This window comes from Nerophis ophidion, linkage group LG10 (genome assembly GCF_033978795.1).
Source record: "Nerophis ophidion isolate RoL-2023_Sa linkage group LG10, RoL_Noph_v1.0, whole genome shotgun sequence".
In the NCBI taxonomy this organism is placed as follows: domain Eukaryota; kingdom Metazoa; phylum Chordata; class Actinopteri; order Syngnathiformes; family Syngnathidae; genus Nerophis; species Nerophis ophidion.
Genome location: NC_084620.1, coordinates 21,198,529 through 21,220,662, shown reverse-complemented (window position 1 = coordinate 21,220,662; position 22,134 = coordinate 21,198,529). Strand labels below are relative to the sequence as shown.

At 39.5% G+C, this 22,134-nt stretch overlaps 3 protein-coding genes and 1 long non-coding RNA gene across 6 annotated transcripts; 3 read left to right on the top strand and 1 right to left on the bottom strand.

Annotated features, from left to right (window-relative positions):
- The first annotated feature begins 237 nt into the window (after positions 1-237).
- On the top strand, positions 238-2,855 carry LOC133560369 (G-protein coupled receptor 4-like). Its single transcript, XM_061912829.1, has 2 exons — positions 238-999; positions 2,426-2,855. The coding sequence occupies exons 1-2, from the start codon at positions 419-421 to the stop codon at positions 2,847-2,849; spliced, it is 1,005 nt and encodes a 334-aa protein (XP_061768813.1). The 5' UTR covers positions 238-418; the 3' UTR covers positions 2,850-2,855.
- A 493-nt stretch (positions 2,856-3,348) lies between these two features.
- Positions 3,349-7,282, top strand: LOC133560370 (uncharacterized). The gene is made up of 5 exons (XM_061912830.1): positions 3,349-3,489; positions 3,571-3,894; positions 5,208-5,657; positions 5,731-5,777; positions 6,009-7,282. The coding sequence occupies exons 1-5, from the start codon at positions 3,447-3,449 to the stop codon at positions 6,126-6,128; spliced, it is 984 nt and encodes a 327-aa protein (XP_061768814.1). The 5' UTR covers positions 3,349-3,446; the 3' UTR covers positions 6,129-7,282.
- Positions 7,283-12,129: 4,847 nt separating this feature from the next.
- LOC133560368 (uncharacterized) lies at positions 12,130-18,603 on the bottom strand. Of its 2 annotated transcripts, XR_009808432.1 has the most exons (4): positions 18,149-18,603; positions 14,219-14,356; positions 14,036-14,113; positions 12,130-12,832 (listed from the first exon to the last, which is right to left on the bottom strand). It is a non-coding gene; the product is annotated as an uncharacterized LOC133560368 (long non-coding RNA). The 2 variants fall into 2 exon arrangements; XR_009808431.1 differs by having other exon boundaries at positions 14,219-18,603.
- LOC133560367 (uncharacterized) lies at positions 16,652-20,652 on the top strand. Of its 2 annotated transcripts, none has more exons than XM_061912828.1 (5): positions 16,652-17,293; positions 17,436-18,110; positions 18,174-18,286; positions 18,372-18,412; positions 20,402-20,569. In XM_061912828.1, exons 1-5 carry the CDS (start codon positions 17,251-17,253, stop codon positions 20,436-20,438), a joined length of 909 nt encoding a protein of 302 aa, XP_061768812.1. In that variant the 5' UTR covers positions 16,652-17,250; the 3' UTR covers positions 20,439-20,569. The 2 variants fall into 2 exon arrangements, with proteins under 2 accessions (XP_061768812.1, XP_061768810.1); XM_061912826.1 differs by having other exon boundaries at positions 16,657-17,293; positions 18,174-18,278; positions 20,402-20,652.
- Positions 20,653-22,134: the final 1,482 nt, after the last annotated feature.

Genomic DNA, 22,134 nt, shown 5'->3' with positions numbered 1-22,134 from the left:
TCAAATGCCAAATACTAAAGGACATAAGTGATAGCCATGCATGAAGCGAGCCTGATCGCCACGTCTCCTTGCTGGCTGAAAGCGAGTGTGTGTTTTTTTTCTGTGCACGATAGGCGTTCTCCTGCCTCAGGATGTTGCCCCTAAGGCCGAAAACGTTGACTTCCTGTGGTAGGAAACGATCAAAGAATGGACAAATGTTGGTCCAGACGCCGTGTTCCCAGCACTTGCTGAGCGCAGGTCATAGCAGCAACAGTGAGATTGAGAGCGAGCCGCATCCTGAGGTGAGAAAGCTTAAACTGGAGTGGATTGTTGTCCACGTGATGGCAACCTGCTCTGTGCTGATTTGTGAGTTGGAACCCAACTAGAAAGGATAATGACATAAAGAACTCGCATGTGAAGGCGTTTGTCCAGCAGAGACATGTCCAATGACAGCTGCGGCCTTCCCTTGGACACAGACGTCTTTGGCCTGACTTGCATCTATGGCCTAGTTTTCTCCTTGGGCCTGCCCAGCAACCTGCTGTCCCTGTGGGGACTCTACCACCTGGGTCGCACAGGTAACGGAGGCTGCCAGCGAGTCTACATCCTCAACTTGCTGCTATCCGACCTTCTGCAGTTGCTCACCCTGCCATTGTGGATCCTGTACCTTCAGGGAGGCCACCGCTGGCCCTACGGCCCACTTACTTGCGAGCTGGTAGGCTACGTGTTCTACGTCAATGTCTACGCCAGCGTCATGTTCCTGTGCCTGATAGCGCTGGACCGCTGCCTGGCCATCGTGTTCCCAATAAGCAGCCGCAGGGTGAGGACGATCAAGGTGGCTGCGGTGTCAGGCGTGGCGGTGTGGATGCTCACCTTTCTCTTCTGCCTGTTTGGACTTCTGCCGTCTGTTTTCGAACCGGATCGATTGCTGTGTTTGGAGCAGTATCCAGTCAGCCCCAAATACGCCCACTTCAAAATCACCACTGTGGCTCTGGGATTCCTGTTGCCGTGCACCATACTTGGGTGAGCTAGGATGCAGATCACAGAAATATGATAGGTTGCTGCATTAAAGGCCTACTGAAATTAGATTTCCTTATATAAACGGGGATAGCAGGTCCATTCTATGTGTCATACTTGATCATTTCGCGATATTGCCATATTTTTGCTGAAAGGATTTAGTAGAGAACATCCACGATAAAGTTTGCAACTTTCGGGGCTAAGAGAAATGTCCTGCCTCTACCGGAAGTTGTAGACAATGACGTCACATGTTTGATGGCTCCTCACATATTCACATTGTTTGTAATGGGAGCCTCCAACAAAAAGTGCTATTCGGACCGAGAAAACGACAATTTCCCCATTAATTTGAGCGAGGATGAAAGATTCGTGTTTGAGGATATTGATAGCGACGGACTAGAAAAAGAAAAAAAAACGCGATTGCATTGGGACGGATTCCGATGTTTTTAGACACATTTACTAGGTTAAATGTTAATAAATCCCTTATCTTTCTATTCTGTTGCTAGTGTTTTAGTGAGTTAAACAGTACCTGATAGTCGGAAGGGTGTCTCCACGGGTGTCTTAGCGCGCAGTGTCTCAGGGGAGTCGACGGCAGCTATGGACGGCACAAGCTCAGCTTTTCTCCGGTAAGAACTGACTTTTTAACCACAATTTTCTCACCGAAACCTGCTAGTTGACATGTGGTCGGGATCCATGTTCTCTTGACCGCGCTCTGATCCATAGGAAAGTTTCACCTCCAGGAATTTTAAACAAGGAATCACCGTGTGTTTGTGTGGCTAAAGGCTAAAGCTTCCCAACTCCATCTTTCTACTGTGACTTCTCCAATATTAATTGAACAAATTGCTAAAGATTCAGCAACACAGATGTCCAAAAAACTGTATAATTATGTCGTTAAAGCAGACGACATTTAGCTGTGTGTGTGCGTACACGTCATCATTACACGACATTTCAAAGACGAAACTCCCGGGAAATTTAAAATTGTAATTTAGTAAACTAAAAAGGCCGTATTGGCATGTGTTGCAATGTTAATATTTCATCATTGATATATAAACTATCAGACTGCGTGGTGGGTAGTAGTGGGTTTCAGTAGGCCTTTAACACACTGCTTAAAATGCACTCTTTGTGTCAAGAAATCTGTCTATGGATGTTCCTCTTTTATCAGTTCGTATTCTCAGGGCATTCAATCGATCGCAACTGCAGTGTTTAATTTGTCTTAAAAGACAAAACTCGCTTTTCAGCAGAGCAGACTTCATCATTTCATGCTCATAGTCTTAGATTGATCAGATCTAGTTTTGGTCTATTCCTGGATATCTTCCGATTCTAACCAAGACTTAATGAGTTGCTTTTTTCCTTTAACAAGAGTTTGTGATTTGTTTTGCATAAGTATTACATTAAATCTTTGGATGTAAAAGTAATTTCATCCTTCATCTTTCAGCTACACCTCAGCCCACATTGGAGTGACCCTTCGCCGCTCTCCCTCTTTGTCGGCCCACGAGCGCCACAAGATTGTGGGCATCTTGGTGGTGATCACAGTCAACTTCATTGCCGTGTTTGGACCCTACCACCTGGTGGGCGGGTACAGATTCGCCTCACTGCTGCAGGCCGACGAGCCGTGCGCCCTGGAGCGCTCCATCTTCCTGCTCTACCGGCTGTGCTATGGGATGACCAGCCTCAACGCGCTGCTTGATCCTCTCTTCTACATTTTTCTGTGTGCCGACGCCCGGCTGGAGCTGCGGAGGTCACTACCCTGCTCATGCCGGGGCCAAAACGCTCGCAAACAGATCACTTTGACCACAACAGTCCACCAAGAAGCCAAGGAACAGAGGGGAAGTGACCATAATAATCTTTCAGTTGCATAGATCAGGTTTGAGACACAGCAAACCTCCCTTCAGAGAATATGCTACTTTTGGGGCCCCGCCTGAACCTAGAAAAACATTTCCTGGAGTTTTCTGCCTCTAGCCTAAACTCAGTTTACTCTGTTGCTGGACTTCAACTCAGAAGTCATTTCGGCAGGTTTGAAAATATGTTTTTTCTTTATTTTTCCAAAGCTGCTGATCTTCACAGTATGAAACTAGTTGAAGTATACAGTATATAATTTCAAATAGTTGTTAGGGCGTAAGATGACAAAAACAGACCAAGCTAATGATGCTGACTAATTGCTCATGTTTGACTGTTGCAAATAAAGACAATGAAAGCAAAGAAGAGGCTAACAGCCTTGGCAATGCTGGTGTACGAAGAAATAATCACTGAAAATGATTCAAATGTTTGGGGGTGGCGCATGCAAGATGATTTGAGAGTTAACTTTTAAAGCACAAAGCACTGTTCGACACAAATCTTCACATATTTGACGCAAAGACCGTTTTTTTCCATTAGAGGAGGAGTGTGTTTTTTTCTTTGACCCCTTTTCGTGACAATGCCATTTGGGCCAAAAACAGCCTGAAAGGCGAGAGTGAGGGATGTTCAAACTCTGCGTGCTCGCGGTTGCTCTTTTTAGAGCTCGTAAGTTATCAAACTAACGCACAATGTTTTTCCTGCACGGAAAAAATAGACATAATTTTTCTTAACATGTTTGTGTTTCAGATGCTACGGTCCTCTTCGCCAGCCTGGGCGACAATGTGACCCTTCCTTGCTTCTTTGACTCAGAGGCCACATATCTGTCCTGGTACAAGCAGGTTGCAGGTGACAAGCCCGAAATTGTCCTCTCTTACTACGTCTACTTGGACAATTCCCACAGCCATCAGAAAATGGGGGTGTTCAGCGAGCGACTGACAGCTCACCAAGGAGCAAACTTCTTCCACCTAAAGATTTCTGGTGTGGAGCTCTCGGACACGGCTGTGTACTATTGTGGGCAGACTCATCTCACCGTCACCAGCTTTGACAATGGAATATTTTTGCTTGTGAAAGGTATATTAATTCTTGAGCTACTGTCATAGTTTTCTGAGAACCCGGATCCTTTGCAGTAGACATTTGTTTTTAATCTATTTACAAACGTAGTTTGTCAGAGTTACACATTTTAGAAAAAAAAATGCCCTGTCAAATGCAGAGGATAATTTCACCATAAAAACACAAAGGATGCTGCTTCTCAGTAGGATATTACTAATACAATTGTATTTCACAAAAGTCTGTAATTTTCTTCAATGACTGGCCATTTTAAAAGCAACCCTCTGGAACAAAAGGGTTCAGCCGTCATACCTTAATTTAAGTTTTTGTAATTATCCGACTACATGAATTGAATGAGAGTCACTTTTAAGATAAAATCAAATGTGCGTCCCCCGTTCGAATGGTTCATGTGCCATAACATTTTATTAGGAGCAGGACACTAATTTCAATTAGTGTCGGTTAAATATCACAAAGTAAGTCCATTTTTAACATACACTTAAAAACAAAACACACTGTAAAATAAAAAATACAATGAAATATACATGTTTTAAATGTTTTATTTAATTAAAAAAAATGTTTTAAATGTATTAAACGTTTTTGGAAATTTATTTAAAAAAAAAAAAAAAAAAAAGGTCGCTCAAATGAAAAATAAACCCAATATTGCCAGTTTTTGTGCTGAGCGAGAACACCAAATGATAAATATATCTTTACGTTGGAAGCATGGAAACATGTGTGCTCTTTTTAAAGCCATAACACATAAACGATTACTTGTTTGGGACTGATTATTTCAGTGCAAAAATAGCAGTGCTGTCCAATTACACATTTTTTAAATCAGATTAATCACACTAATGAATTCGGAATTAACTTAAAAGAGACCCCAATATTTAGACACAAATGCAATTTATTTTGTCATCCAGGAACATGTTTTAATTGTTCAGTTTTATCTAAAGTGAATTCTTGGGTGTAATTTGAAGTGGAATTTTCCAGCTAGCACACTCCTCAGTCTTCTTTACACTGACTCATGCACTGACCTGATCACTAACCACATTACAACCCTCGCAGTTTTTCAGGTAACTATCCACGCTTAAGGTAAAGGAGCATGTACAGTCAAAATGATGTGCTCTACCGGCGCACAGTACATACATGAATATTGTGAGTTAATATGAATTAACATGTTACTTTTGACAGGCCTAATAAATAGTTGTTCTTTATTTGTCAATACAGAGAAGAAATGAGTATGCGGTGTCCAATTTTCCAAATGAAAATCCATTTTTAATTGCAGTTCTTTGTAGCAATAGGAAAAATGGCCATTAAAGTCAGCAAAATGTCTGTTCTAGATTCAAGCCGACTATCTGTTAGCCAGCGTCCAACATCTATCTCGGCAACTGAGGGGAGTTCTGCTGCCTTACAATGCACCACGCACCCTGGAATCAGCAACGGACATCACAGGGTCTACTGGTTCCGAGAGGCCTCACGGGACTCCTGTTTTGGAATGACGTACGTCCACTCGGAGAACAGCAGCAGGTGTGCGAAAGTGTCCGAGCGGCGCTGCGTTTACATGCTGTCCAAGAAGGACGTCACCCTTGCTGACGCGGGGTTGTACTACTGCGCAGTGGCCTCCTGTGGGGAGATAGTTTTTGGCGAGGGTTCCAGGCTGGATGTTGGAGGACAGACCCACACTTGGTTGACACCCTGCCTGATTGCAGCTCTGCTTTTGTCCATATTCTTCAACATCCTACTTGCTCTTGCTTGCCAAAAGTCCAGAAGACAGCAGCTTCTGCAGGACGGTACGATCAATATCAATCGAACAAAGATTAACGCTAATAAACACAGCGTAACGTTTCTATATCGTCCTGACAGGAGCAAATATGCAGACAAGTGTCCTGGAAGACAATGTGGATGATGAGGTGAGCTCATTAAAGTCAAGGGATTGATTGATTGATTGATTGATTGGTAATTTTATTAGTAGATTGCACAGTTCAGTACATATTCCGTACAATTGTCCACTAAATGGTAACACCCGAATAAGTTTTTCAACTTGTTTAAGTCGGGGTCCACGTTAATCAATTCATGGTAATGGAACTCGCATTGTTGATCATTCTCCAAAAACTGAACAGCTGGATGTCTTTTTCCGACAGATTGAGGACGCTTTGCCATACGTGGCTCTGGACTTCAAAAAGAGACAGTCCAACAGCAGGAGACAGAAGAGCCCCGAGCACACCATCTACGCTGGAGTGAGACTCAAACATGTAGACTGATGTTTGCAAAGTCATTATTCTATTATTGTTCCTAACATTGCTTTTGCACAATGTGTGACAAAGGGCGGTACACAGAAAATGTGATCTGAATTCACATGCGATCTCCTTTCTAAATATCAAATATTTTCATGTTACTTGCATAACAAACTCAAAAACAGCACATTCGTACTGTTCAATGTCTTTGTCCCTTAGAAAGCCTCGCTGGTCGGGACAAGTTGGCTCCATTGCCCTTCCTTAGCGAGGAGAAGCTTTTGAGAAAAACATTTAATTGACTTTTCATTTGAGTTGCATTTTGTACTTGTATAAATGTATTACAGAGCGAGCGATCATTCCATTTTTTTTACTGGATGCATTATTTTGTCTTTCTATTGATTCCTGTAAAAGAAAGTCCCTCCGAAAATTATTCTTTCGGGACCTCTCATGAAATACAACAATCAGACCATGAATTGATTAACGTGGACCCCAACTTAAACAAGTTGAAATATGTATTCGCGGTTACCATTTAGTGGTCAATTGTACGGAATATGTACTGTACTGTGCAATCTACTAGTAAAAATTTCAATCAATCAATCAATCAAAAGACAGATGGCACATTCTCCTTTCCATGGCATATGTGTGTGTGTGTGCATGCATGTGTAGTTTTTAGGGTTAATCTTACAACTGACGACGATATGATACGGACACAATTCTTGGTTCAAACTGATTCTCACAATATTACATTTTGCATGTAAAAATATAATAACCCTTTTTAAAACAGGATACAAAAATATCTCTCAGATATGTTAATTTTTGTAATCAAATGTCTACAGATGATACCCCATTCTGAATCAGAATCAGACAAATACTTTATTAATCCCTGAGGGGAAAATATAAATTTCAGCACAATCCCATTCAAGATCAGACAAACATTACAGGGACACAGAACAGGATCGCTGACGGGTCTGCCAACTTCAGGCGCCCCCTTACAAAAAAGGTGAGATACAGGTAAATAAGTGGAGGGGAATGGGAGAAAAAAACAAAAAATTAAAAATAAAATAAAATAAAATTTCCGACAACATGAAAAGTTTTTTTATTTTATTTTTCAAATGTATAAAAAAAAAAAAAGGTAAATCCCATACACATAAGTATTCACAGCCTTTGCTCAATACTTTGTTGATGCACCTTTGGCAGCAATTCCAGCCTCAAGTCTTTTCGAGCTTGAGAGGTGCTGCAAAGATGAATGGGCTAAAAAGCCCAAAGATAGGTGTGCCAAGCTTGTGGCATCATTTTGAAAAATAATTGTAAGTATTGAGCAAAAGCTGTGAATACGTATTTACCGGTATTTGTGATTTTTATTATTTTATTTTTAATAAATTAGCAAAATTAAAAACTTTTTTCCCCCACATTTTTATTATGAGGTATTGTGTGTAGAACTGTGAAGATGTTGGAATAAGGCTGTAACATAACAACATTTGGAAAAAGTAAAGCGCTGTCAATACTTTCCAGATGCATCGTATTTAACATGCATATTTAACACTTCAGTAGCTTATTCAGAGGTGTCAAAACAAGGCATGGAGCATATTTGCTGTGTGCGCAGAGGGCAGGAAGTGTGTTCATTTCCATGTCTACTAAATTTGTTCAGCGGAAAAACGTCTGACACCTAAAAGCGGTGCGGTAAGCTCACAAACAACTCCTGACCCATTTTATAAGCGGAAGCGGCAGGCCACTGTGTTTAAACCATAAACTAAAGACACGACAAATTAAGTATTTTTTTTCTGATTGTTTGCATTTTCAGAAAAAAAACACTTAATCTGTCTATCTGTGTTGGCCCTGTGATGAGGTGGCGACTTGTCCAGGGTGTACCCTGCCTTCCGCCCGATTGTAGCTGAGATAGGCGCCAGCGCCCCCCGCGACCCCGAAAGGAAATAAGCGGTAGAAAATGTATGGATGGATGCATTTTTATGTCAAGAAATGCTGTTCAGAACTCATTACATTTAAATCAGTTCATGGTTTTTAACTTTCCTTTTTAAATAAAAAATGGTCTCGGGTAAAAAAAAAAAAAAAATGCTGTTTTTGTCATACGTATTCACTTTTCCCACTGTTATTTGTAAAGCAGTTTAAAGCTCTACTTGCCTCTGTGTTCATATACATGTGTAACGTTATTGACATTGTCCCTTTAAAGACGCTTGAACTTTTCCTGTTTTTTGCATTTTGAAAACTTTCCGCTTTCACCCTTTATGATGAATGATACCGTGAGATGCAAAATGTCTCTTTGGTCACACGAGATTCATTTGTTAGTATAAGGATAGAACTTATACTAGTAATAATATTAATATTTTTAAATTAATCTGGGGACAGAGGCAGACTGTTTTTGTTTGGCCAAAAACGTTGTGTTACTCTACTACACATTACTTTTTTTCAAAGGGTTATTTCATCTTACATTTTAAAATGTCAATGTCCAATTCTTTCTCAGTACGATACACTGGCAGTTATTGGACAATACCACAAAGACAAACTAGAGATGAAAGTGATTTCTTTTTTAAAGGTGCATGAAAAACATTTTGGCTCAAATCGCTCGATCAACTTCAGCCAAACAAGTTTGTAATGTTTTTTTATTTTATTTTAACCCTTTAATGGCCTTTTGATCAAATGAGTTTTCAATCACTGTGTTACGTCTCGGAGTAAGGAGAGGACCCAGATGCAGAGAATAAGTAAAAAAAAATAAAGCTTTTATTTTGAAACAACTTTTACCTCCAATGCAAAACGTTTTTCACAAGAATAATCAACACAGGGAAAAATAATTCCGAGGCTAAACAATTAACTTAAAATCACTCCACAAAAATAAGGAGGAATACTAATCTAAGGAAATTCTAACAAAAAAAGAATATTAATAAGAATAAACGAAAAGCGCTCCAACAGGAGGAAAAAACACACACAAAAAAAAAACGACCTATATATAAACACTAACTATAAATAACAAAAAATCACTCAATCAATGAGGCAACAAATTCGAAAATTGGAAAAACAAAAACTCACCAATTAGGAAGACGAAGGATAACCAAAGACGCTCGAAGGAGGAAAAAGTAAACTCAAAATTACAGCAAAAACTAGGGTAACTAGGAAAACAGGAGAAGAGCAAGGAGCTAATCAAGGACATGGACATGGACGCTAGAAAGGCATGATAGACGAGACAATCTGGCAAAGGACAAACGGAGAAGTGAGCTTAAATAGGATGTGGGAGTGATGGGGAACAGGTGGAAACAATCAGGAATCAGGGATGACGTCAGACTGGTGACAAAAGAGGAAGGGCCCGTGGTCTGAAACAAGGGGGTAGCTTTTCAAAATAAAATACGTAAATCACAAGACAGAAAAAACCAAGACAAGACTTCCCTGTGACACACTGTACATTTGCATAACATGAGTTATTCTACTAAATTAAACCATGTGACATCTCTCCAAAAGGCCTTCAAAATGGTAAAAATAAAAAATAAAAAGATATAAAAATAACTAAAAACTTGTTGAAAAATAAACAAGTGATTCAATTATAAATAAAGATTTCTACACAATGAAGTAATCATCAATTTAAAGTGCCCTCTTTGGGGATTGTAATAGAGATCCATCTGGATTCATGAATTTAATTCCAAACATTTCTTCACAAAACAAGAAATCTTTAACATCAATATTTTTGTGGGTTCTTCCGAGGATGTAGTAGTCGTAATGGTTTGTACAGTCCTTTGAGACATTTGTGATTTAGGGCTATATAAATAAACATTGATTGATTGACTGATTGAATATTCATGGAACATGTCCACAAAAAATCTAGATGTCAACACTGAATATTGCATTGTTGTATTTCTTTTCACAGTTTATGAACTTACATTCATATTTTGTTGAAGTATTATTCTATAAATTTATTTATTAAGGATTTTTGAATTGTTGCTATTTTTAGAATATTTTTGAAAAATCTCACGTACCCCTTAGCATACCTTCAAGTACCCCCAGGGGTACGCGTACCCCCATTTGAGAATCACTCTTCTATCGGGTTCAGGTCAAAACTCTGTGCAGGGTAGTCAAGTTCATCCACGGCAGACTCTGTCATCCATGTCTTTATGGACCTTGCTGTGTGAACTGGTGCACAGTCATGTTGGAAGAGGAAGGGGCCCTCTCCAAACTGTTCCCACGGTTTGGTATCCTGGAGCATTCAAAGCTCCTTTCACTAGAACTAAGGGGCAAAGCCCAACTCCTGAAAAACAATCCCACACTATAATTCCTCCTCCTCCAAATTTCACACTCGGTACAATGCAGTCCGAAATGTACCGTTCTTAATAATTAAAAACAGCACTAATTCGTAATTAATTTAGGATTCAGCTCTTTGTAGTTTTACTTAAATCAGTTGTTTTCTGCTGAGTTATTCACTGATGTTTTCAACAAATTTCTCAAACCAATTAGTCTGAATGATCAAACAAGTCATGACATTTCAAAGTCCAAGGCTTTTGTTTTTATTAGAAAATTGTGAGTCTTTTTTACTGTCAGAGACTTTTTGGATAGCTGATCAAAATCAGCAGTCAATGGCAAATCCGGTATGCAATGTCACCTTTAAGCAGAACTTTGTTTCAAACTGTAGCTTTAAAATGTTTTTTTTATCTGGGAGACTGACTCAGGCATTTAACTTTTCTACACACCATCCTGTCTTACAGTTTTTATAGGCGCCCATGTTAACTACCGAACTGGTTGGCAACATTAGCCAGAACCTGCCCGGCAGGCGTATAGCCCTTATAGTTGTTCAGTAGTGATGGGTTGATGAGGCGTCATGTAGCGTTTCGGCACATTGCAAAACTATATTGATACTGTGTCACTAAATACTGATATCTGCTGGACATTAAAAATTCCTACAGTCAACTGACACTGATTTTATGACCTTGTATATACAATAATATAAACCAAGTCATTGTATTCAATTTAGGATTATTTCATATCTTCATTTAAATAAAAATATTTTTTTATCTTTTTTAGATACAGTCAATAAATAATGTGAACATGTATCATAACATGCAAATCTAAGAGAACGTGTTGTGAATGAGGATACTTGTGGACTGGGAATTTTTTTTCTTTTATTTTATTTACACATTTTTATAAAAAAAAAAAAAAAAAAACGTTTTTCCAACGTCTTAAATTTGAGACGATTTCTCTTCTTCGTTAGTATTTCTCAGGCTGTAGAAAAGACCAGCTCACAGGGCACAGAGGAGGCAAGAGTGCAGAGGAAATTAAGTGCCACCTGGAAGAGGTTTGGGAAGGTGGTCTTCTGTTGGTTCCAGTATTTTAATGGGTCCTGGGACCATACTTGCCAACCTTGAGACCTCCGGGAGGTGGGGGGTGGGGCGGAGGCGTGGTTGGGGGCGTGGTTAAGAGGGGAGGAGTATAGTTACATCTACAATTCACCAACTCGAGCATTTCATATATATTTCATATATATGTATATATATATATATATATATAAACACATATATATATATATATATATATATATATATATATACATATATATACATATATATATATATACATATATATACATATATATATATATATATGTATATATATGTATATATATATATATGTCTTGATTGGATTATCCAGAGAATAGTGCTCGATACCGTGGTAGAGCGCAATATGTAGGTGTGGGAAAAATCACAAGACTACTTCATCTCTACAGAACTGTTTCATGAGGGGTTCCCTCAATCATCAGGAGATTTGATGATCTCCTGATGATTGAGGGAACCCCTCATGAAACAGTTCTGTAGAGATGAAGTAGTCTAGTGATTTTTCCCACACCTACATATATATATATATATATATATATATATATATATATATATATATATATATATATATATATATATATACATATATAGGTAGAATTCACTGAAAGTCAAGTATTTCATACATATATATATATATGTATGAAATACTTGACTTTCAGGGAATTCTAGCGATATGTATTTATTTTATTATATATATAAATTAAAAAATGGTTGAATTTCAGACGGCACCTATCAAATACACAGTAATAAAAACACAGTTGTTCTACTAACTGTACTGTGCTTGCTGGTTACTAAAAAAAAACAACACTTAACTTTCACTATTTGAGTAACCTTTGTTCTGTCATTTGCGTACTGGCGAGAGTCACTTGCCGTCAGGTGCACAACACCACGTAAATTGTTGGCCAATCAAAAAGCAACCCCATAACGCTATAGCCAACATTCACCAGGAGATGGCGACAGACAACATAGAATCACTCTATTACAGACGGCGTCGCCATGGATGTAACTTCCTCGTTCTTCTGCTTCATCTCCTTGTGTGTGCAGTTTTTTTATTAAAATCCGTAGATGTTGTAACGTGATTGGGCAGGCAAGCTGTTTATATAGTGGGAAAGCGGACGTGAAAACAGGTTGTCCCCACTCAGGTCCGCATGGAACTATAGGGGGCGTGGCCTCCAGCTCCGCTGAATTTCGGGAGATTTTTGGGAAAAAATTTCTTCCGGGAGGTTTTCGGGAAAGGCGCTGAATTTTGAGAGTCTCCCGGAAAATCCGGGAGGGTTGGCAAGTATGCCTGGGACCTAGCTACATTTCCCTCTGCCAGGTAACGTTGGACGTCTTGAATGGCATCTGCAGTAGAGTTTTTTGTCTGCCTTCCCACTTCCATATCCAGATGTTTCCAAAGGTTATCTTAAAAACAACAAATATGCATATTATTATATGATTTCAAACAACATAAATGCCTGAAGTGGGTGCAGAGAGCTGTTCTGCAGATGGTCCTGGCATGGGCTCATTTGTGCATCCGATGACAGACGCATATTCGGAACATAGCCGAATGATGGCGTCATTCAATTTACCCGAACTGCGGAACCCAAGTGATTTAAATCTGGGGTCAAGAAGTGTTCTTATGGTCAACACACTTAATGACTCCAGGTTGGAAGCAGTGTCTGTGACTCGACGCTTCAAGCGTTCATGGAGATGTTTGGCTGCCTGTGTTTGCAAGGTTGAAGCACTATGCTCTAGTGGAATGTAGAGCATTTTCATCATCGGGATGACCTTTGACCCTGACACTCGCCTCTCCTCAGACAACTCCACTGTGGCTTGATGGAAAGGAACAAGCACAATAAGTGTTTCTCCGACGATGTTAAACTCATCAGCTGTAAGTGGAGTCAAATCTGTTTTAGCGAGGCCAGAGATACCCACACTGACTCCTTCTCATCATGTAGCCTTGACAGCATTTCATAAATACTGTTCCAGCGTGTTGCCATCTTATTGATGAGTTTCAGGGTTGGCCGTCCCATCTGTTGCTGCACTTTAGTAAGCTTCTCCTTAGCTGTAGGGCTCGATCTAAATTATGTTACTATGTGCCTATAGCTTTGTGTCTGATGGATGTAAGTGTGGGGATCTGGTCACATGATTTTCTAACTAATAAATTAACACTATGTGCAATGCAAATTGAGTGTCGAATTTGAAGCTGTGTAGTGGATGCAATCATGCATTGCTTTCGTCCTCTCCAAGGTTGTCACCGACGTCCCACTGGGTGTGAGTTTTCCTTGCCCTTATGTGGGCCTACGGAGGATGTGGTAGTGGTTTGTGTTGTGGTTTGTGCAGCCCTTTGAGACACTAGTGATTTAGGGCTATATAAGTAAACATTGATTGATTGATGTTTGGTGCTGCGTCGGTCACAAAACACTTTACTTTATTAGTTATGACCCAGTCTGCCACCATGCCCCTTTTGACCTGGGCCAAATTGTCAGCAGTGTGACTTTGTGGAAAGTATTGCACTCCCAACACAGATGTACACAACTGCAAATTATCATTTATGTAGTGACAGGTAAGAGTCAAGTAAGCCTCCATGTTTACAGATGTCCACATGTCAGCTGTGATACTCACTACCACAGCTTGCTGTACTTCCAATTTCACTCGTTCCCGTTCTTCCTCATATTTTTGCACCAGCATTTTTTTGATGGTCTGAAAATAACACCAAGTCAAACTAAAAGCAACTCAACATATTCAATTTAAATATTAAATAAATTGGATGTATCAACTACAACTTTAGATAATTTCCACACAAACCTTTCTGGTAGGCAAAACATGATGTCTCAAGGACCTGCACCAGTTCCCTGAACCTTTCACTCTCCACGATGCTGTGGTGCTGGCAGTTATTGACAATACATTTCAGCAGAGCCTCATCCAGCATCTGCTTCCTGGTAGCTTAATGGTTAAAAAGGAGATAAAGAAGTAGGGAAATAATTATCAAAAAAAAACCTGAGGAAGTTGTATGGCTGTATACCTGAGTTTATCCCGGGTGTCTCTGTAATTTCATTGTCATGCCTGGCCCTATAATGCCTCAGCATTGAGGAGGTGGATTTGTATATGTACGACAATCCTGTCCTACAAATGCGACATTTAACCTGCAGAAAATATTAATTTTACACTAAGAATCATTTTGAAGAGATTTTGAATTCTAATAGATCAAGTGGAAACTTTGAGAGAACAGGATGAAACGACAAGGAAATTAACACACATACCTTTTTTTCCGATATACAGTAAGATCAAAATATTCCCACACGGCAGAAATCTTTTTTTTTTTTGCCGGAGGCTGCTCCATGATCTCCGACGACGATAAATTTATAAAAAACGACAGAAGTGCGGCGATTCTGTTGGCAGCAGCATCTCGTTGACAAATGCACTTCCTTATAAACATAGGGTGGCGTGCCAGTGCGACACAGTTTGCGTATCAGTCATGTAACCAAAACAGCTTATGATCGGTCACGTGACTTTCTAAAAGCGGTACGCGCACCGACACAGGGTTTCGCTTTATGAGCTTGACGCATGCGCCGATGCATCGCTGTTGCAGGACCCATCACTATTGTTCAGCCAACCCTTTTAAGTTACGGTTCGGTGTTGAAATGGGCACCAATTGCATCGTACCTTAAAAGATGTTTTAAGTTGCAGTTCAGTACTTGACATGGGCGCCAACTAGGTCGTATCTTAAAGGCTTAACCCTTTTAAGTTACGGTTTGGAAGTTAACATGGACTATGATTTAAACCGTGATTCAGCATGGTGTGTGGAAAAGTTAAATGCCTGTGTCAATCTCCCAGATAATAAACATATTAGAGCAATAGGACCAAACAAAGTTCTGTTGAAAGGTGACATTGCAAACTGGATTTGTCATTTGACTTGTGGTTTTGATTGATTCTTCAAAAAGTCATTGACAGTAAAGAAGTCTGACAAAGTTCAGTTCAGATAAAAGCCTTGAACTTTTAAATTTCATGACTTGTGTGATCATTCAGACAAATTGGATTGAAAAATTCTTCAAGACGTCAATAGATGCCTTGGCAGAAGACACAACCTGATTAAATGTAAAATTACAAAGAGCTGAATCCTTAATGAATTTCCTGTAATAAGTGGTAAAAGCGGCCTGCCCGGCGGCCAGGCAGTCCAACGCGTGCTGTGCCTTGCGGCAACATTAGTGATGGCCTGCCCACTTTTAAGTTACAGTTTGGTGGTGTAGTAAAATGGGCGCAGATGGCGTCATACCTCAATAGCTGTTCAGCCAACTCTTTTAAGTTACTGTTAAGTAGTCAACATGGGCGCCGATGGCATCGTACCTTAATAGCTGTTCAGCCAACCCTTTTTAAGTTACGGTTTGGGGATTAACGTGGGCGCCGATGGCATCGTGCCTTAATAGCTGTTCAGCAAACCCTTTTAAGTTACGGTTCGGTAGTTAAAATGGGCGCCGATTGGGTCGTACCTTAATAGATGCTCAGGCAACCCTTTCAAGTTACAGTTCGTTAGTTAAAATGGGCACCGATGGCGTCGTACCTTAATAGCTGTTCAGGCAACAGTTGCGGTGGAACAATGGAAATGCATTGGAAAAATGCGGAGGGATAGTCGCCAGAAAAAAGGGTGGAAATGGGGCTTTGGAACAGCAAGAATCCTGGAAAATCCTAGAATTTTTTGGAAGTTGAAAAGACGAAGTTTGAATTTCCAGAATGGTGGAATCTGTTGAAGGGGGAATGGTTTGAATAGGTTGAAAAATGTGGAAATGGTGTAAGTTTGAAAAATGGCCAATTCATTTTGAATGGGAAAAATGTCCCATATGTCATTTTTTCAACGCATTTCAACTGTTCCACCGTCAAAACATTCCTCTTAATCAGAACTGATACAATTCCCGGTTTTCGCGAAATTTCGAAAATACCTTTTCTCATTTCAACATATTACTTCAACATTTCTCCACCTATTTAAAAAAAATCAACATCTCCGTTCGGTGTCACACCATCAAAATGCCAAGGGAATCATTTCCACATCAACACCGTATGAAAAAAATATAATTTAATAACATCCGTAGAAACCTACCACATAGCGAAGGACGAACACGATTTAATTTCCTACTATGCAGCTCTTTTTTATTTAACACTTAAAATGTCTCTGACAATCTTGCACTTTCGGTTTTAGAAATGACATGAACGTTTGTGCCATTGCTTAATAACTGTTTAATAAATACAGTTTTGGTCAATTGACTTAGTTGTGATTTCCCTCTCTGCATGAAAGTTTAAAAGTAGACTATATTAATGCAGTATGAAGAATAATGTTTTAATGTAGACACATAGAATCATCGTACTGCTGTGATTATATGCATCAAGTGTTCATTCAAGTCCAAGGCAAAATATTGAGATATATATTGTGTATCGCGATATGGCCTAAAAATATCAAGATATTAAAAAAAAGGCCATATTGCCCAGCCCTACATGACACCATTGCAAATCCAAGGTTCATTTAAATATAAAAATAAATGCTAATGATTCAGCCATTTTTGCACACAATATACTGTACCGGTAATTACCATTACAGTAAATTGTTAGAGGTATTTATTTACCTGCTGCTCCTATATTGCTGTAAGTGTGTATGTGTGTTACAAACACTTGAAAATACCATTGCATGAACAAAACAGGATGTTATAAGGGAGACTGCTAAGATATTGATGTTTACATCCGCGGAAACACACACACATACACACACACTGAAGTGACTTCTGATTGGCCGATGAGTGAAGACAGTATGAGACCTCACAAAGCTGCTCCTTCATCATTAAGACAACAAAATGACGCTCCGCGTGGTCACTTGTCTCCTCCTGTGGACATTTGGTGAGTACCCCCCCGCTCTCCATTACCTCCACTAAGGAGATTCCTGTGATGATTGCAGTTAGAATTTAGCTGGAAAGTTTTTGATTGGTGTCCTTACTAAACTGATAATGAACATCCATTACTTTGTCTTGTCGTTTACTAGCTCATACAAAAGAACAGAGGTCGTCGTCGTACATGCACCACCTGCCGGTTCAAGCAGGCCAAAACGTGACTTTGGAGTGTTTAAACACGGGACTCGACATCAGCATTTTCTATTGGTACAAGCAAACACCTGGGAAGAAACCCAATCTGCTGGCCAGCTCCTACACCCAAGGCGATAGGGGCAAACTTCATGGCCAACCGGAGGAGCACTCCCGCCTTACCCTGACTGTTCTCTCCGACAGGAGCTGCTTGAACATCTCACAGGCCCAAATGTCAGACTCTGGGACCTACTTCTGCATATTTTATTACATTTCCATCTGTAAATTCCACGAGAGTATTTTAGTGGAGGTGAGAGCCTCCGCTTGGGACATCCCAGCATCAGTAAAGCAGCCAGCATCCAAGAGCATCCTCCATGGAGGTAATTTGACTCTGAGCTGCACCGTCCAAACCAAGTCGTCCTGTGACAAGGATCAACACCAGGTTTACTGGCTTCGGAACGAGCCCGGATCTGGCCCAGGGATCATTCACGCTTCAGAAGGGAGGAGGTCCAACGGCACCTGCTTTTACGAGGTACCAATGAGCGGACTGAACAACGCAGACGTGGGGACTTACTACTGTGCCGTGGCCATGTGTGGACACATCCTGTTCGGGAAGGGCACCACCGTGACCTTTGAACGTGAGGGGCTTAGTTGGTGTGGCTGCTGAGTGCTTTACCTGCATATAACGCTTCCGTCTGCAGGTGACACGTTGCTGGTCTACATCTTAAGTGCAGCTTTGGCCTTCTCCGTCTTGGTGAATGTCATCTTGGCCTGTAACATAAAGAAGAAGACACAGGATCAGGCAGGTAAGAATGTGAGTTCAAGTGTGTGCCTCATTGCAAAGTGCATCATTTATGAAGTACATTCATTTTGAAAGAGGTTCTCTTTTCCCTAACTAGACCCACGACAACCATTACATGCTACCTCGGCTCCAGAGGAGGTATGTTTTTTGTATCAGATGCCATTTATTTACTTTCTGTATTGATTTTTCCTAATGAATGTGGTTGGACAGCAGGGGTGTACAAACTCCAAACGTTTTTCACTGAGGTCTATGTGCAGTAAAATAGGGTCGTTTTATATTATTTAACTTTTGTTTGTTAATAAACATGCTATAACCCGTCTGATGTAGGTCAAAATATGCCAAATAGTTAAGAGTAACTTTTACAGTCAAATAAGATATTTTAATCTACAATTGTTTTTTAATTCGTAGTTCACCGTTTTGGTAATTTTCAAGTCATTAACGCTCTATTGACGTGAAATTAAAGCTATGTCTGTTGAATTTTTTAAAGCCGTTTATCCATAATTTCGACAAATAAATCATTCCTGATTATCTAAATACTATACAAAACACTATAAAGGACAGGGATATTTAACTAAATGTTTAGGGGGCCGTAGTTCTCCCCTCACTATCAGTCTAATTTTGTATATTCCGGAGAACCAGAGTCCTCTACAGTAGACATTTTATTTTGGTCCATTTATTTTGTCAGAGTTCCAGGAGAGATCTGCTGTCTGTAAAGAACTTCTGCAAACATGAGTTTCTCAAAGGTTTTTTGAAATGACTTCGCGGGCCACCAGTTGAAAAGCCCAGATGATGAAAAAGAGAGGATCTAAAACGGAACCTTGAGAAAAACACTATATAAAGAAATTGAACAAATGACAACTGACTGCATCTGAAGTAAACACTTTTGTCACATAAACTACATTATGAAAAAAAATGGGTTACTGACAAAAAAAAGAGATGCATTGATGGATGCCCCAGATATGAAAATCACAAGTTTAGACCCCAGTATTCTATGATTGTTAGCAAGGTTAAATGTCAATGCAGGAATCTGCCAATGTGTTTACAGTGGTCCTGGTTCATCTATACAACATGTGCACTGTGTAGAAATATGGGGTATTTAATAATTTGCTGCAAAAATGTTTGTCCCGCAAGATTTGATTGTCATTCCCAGACCAGGTTTGACCCCCAGGCCGCCAGGTGAATAACACTGACATATAGGCCAACAGGACGAATGACTTTCAAAAGGCAGTTTTGGTCCCCTGCACTTTTTACCATCCAAAGTGCGTGTTACTTTATTGAATGGAAACTATTCAAGCAGCAGCACCAAGTCACTCAAGCTGAAGTCTGTTAGCCTTTAGACCGCCAACACGCTCATTGATTGGCTCTGTGGCACTGCCATTTCTTGCTAGCAATCAACGGTCAAACCGTTATTTAAAATATGAGTAAGTAAAAGAAAGACAAAACAAAAGAGGAGCCTATGGTATTCTCCATTTGAAGGTAGCTATGTTGTAAACATTAAATATTTGAATATACATTTTAAAATATCTACACCTGGTTTTCTGTTAATTCTTAAATATTAAACTAAACCATACAATTTAGAAAAAAATATTATTTAATTTTACTTGATTATTTACTATGTTAATTTTGTCCACAAAATAAATGATTGAACAATTGTTTACTATGTAATAATACAGTATTACTGCAAAAACACACATCTGATCGCAGGATGTAAGCCAGTAGTGTACATCTGATATCGACATTTTGTCTCTGCGTACATACATTCCTACATATATAAATGCAGTCAATGCAAAGTTTGTCAAGCCAAAATGTCAATACATTAACAAATAATTCCCTTTTTTTGAGTCCATTAAAGGCAACAGTAATTGTCGGTGATACAATGCTAGTTTTCGAAGAGTTTCATATAGTTTGCGATTGTATTTGGATTTTTCCTGAATATCCAAAGCCAGGCACCTATTTGTTTTCACCTTTTGTCTCTTTCTATTTTAGTATGGTTTAACATGTTATTTTAGTTAAAGAAAATCTGTATATGGCCCACAGACAGGGTTTTGGACAGGCCTGTTGTACACCACGTCTATGCAAAAGATTATAAATGTTTACAAATATCCACATAATAATATTTTTTGCCAGGGTGATGAAGACACAAATCTCCAATACACTGAGTTAAAAGTCAAAAAGGTAAGAAGGATAACCAGACAGAGGAACGACGTCCACGCTGAGTGTGTGTACTCCATTATCATGCAGTAGGCTTGTTGCTTTGTGTAACATTAATGTCAAATAAGATTGTGTGAGGTTGTGTAATAAATTCATAGTCTTTGACAGAAAATGTGTTGCTTGTGCACTACCAAGACATACTGTGGGTTTTCGAATGTTTTCATACATGACCTGTCTTTGTGGTTTTAAACAGGAAGATTTATGTCTTCTCTGTTTCACTTCAGATTTGCTACAAATATTCACAGCCAGAGTGAATAGTTTGATTTGAGTTCATCTAAAAAAATTACTGACAATATTTTTGCACTTCACTTGGATTGTGATTTCTCCACCAGAAAACATTTTTATACAATTATTGGATTTGTCCGTATGTTCTTCTATTCATTCAAAAAAGCAATTGGTGTGCACGGAATTTTTAAGTACTTATGGGCCATATTGTTCATAAAAATTAAACTAAATGAGTACAAATAAATTGTAAAGGTTGCTTTAGCGCCAGTGTTGGGACTAACGCGTTCGTGTAACACCGCTATTTTCGGCGGTAACTAGTAGTCTAACACGTTATTTTTTATATTCAGTAACTCAGTTACCGTTACTACATGATGCGTTACTGCGTTATTTTACATGTAGTATCGGCTAGAAACAGAAGATCTGGGTGTGTTTTATTGGAGAGCTGCAGTGTAGTCCTTCTGAATCTGAAACGTCAGAAATTTATGAACATTATTTTCCTGAGCTTTATGGTTTCTTTGTCTGTGTAAGTATAACCACTGTAAACCAGTGGTCCCCAACCACCGGGCCGCGATTGGTTTTTTTTTATTAAATCAACATAAAAAACACAAGATACACTTACAATTAGTGCACCGACCTTTTTCATGACAAAGAAAAAAATAAATAAATAAAAGAATCCATCCGCAGACCAAGCCCCCCCCCCGGGCCGCGGGACAAATTATCATGCGTTGACCGGTCCACAGCTACAAAACGGTTGGGGACCACTGCTGTAAACAATTGACAGGGTAACCAACAAAAGGTTCTTGTTGAAGAAGTTGGCGGCACACTAATGACGCCTCACCTGCCATCATGGAAAGAAAAAAAATTTAAAAAGAAAAAAAATTATTGCATTATTATATGTATCCAGTGGTTATACTATAAAGTTATTTTCCATTTAACTGCACCAATTTTAGATTATTTGTATTCAAAATCGCTGAATTTTCACATTTGACGTTCAAATACTGAGAAGAGACTTGCGGTGAGACCGTATTGCTATATGAATTATATTATACATTTCCATAGTTTAGTTAGCTGAGGTATATAATGTACAGTGTATTTTGTCTAAAACTGTAGGTGTGTAACGTATTTCTTGTGCTGGGCAATCATAAAACTGCTGCGAAACACGTACAATGTGAGGCACCTGTTCTCTGGCCTCCTGGTGGTAGAGGGCGCTAGTGATCCCAGATATCATTCTTGCACTACTCGGCTAAGCCCGCAGACATTTGAAGCCGGTATGTTTTAAAGTTGTCGTTTGCCTGCATATCGTAAAAACAACCGTCCAACATTTTACAACTAATTGTAAACTTATAGGTGCCGACCATCAGGGCCGAGTTGCGACGAAAGAGTGTGTCGATGTTGAGATATTACGCCGAGTTGGTAAGTCTATC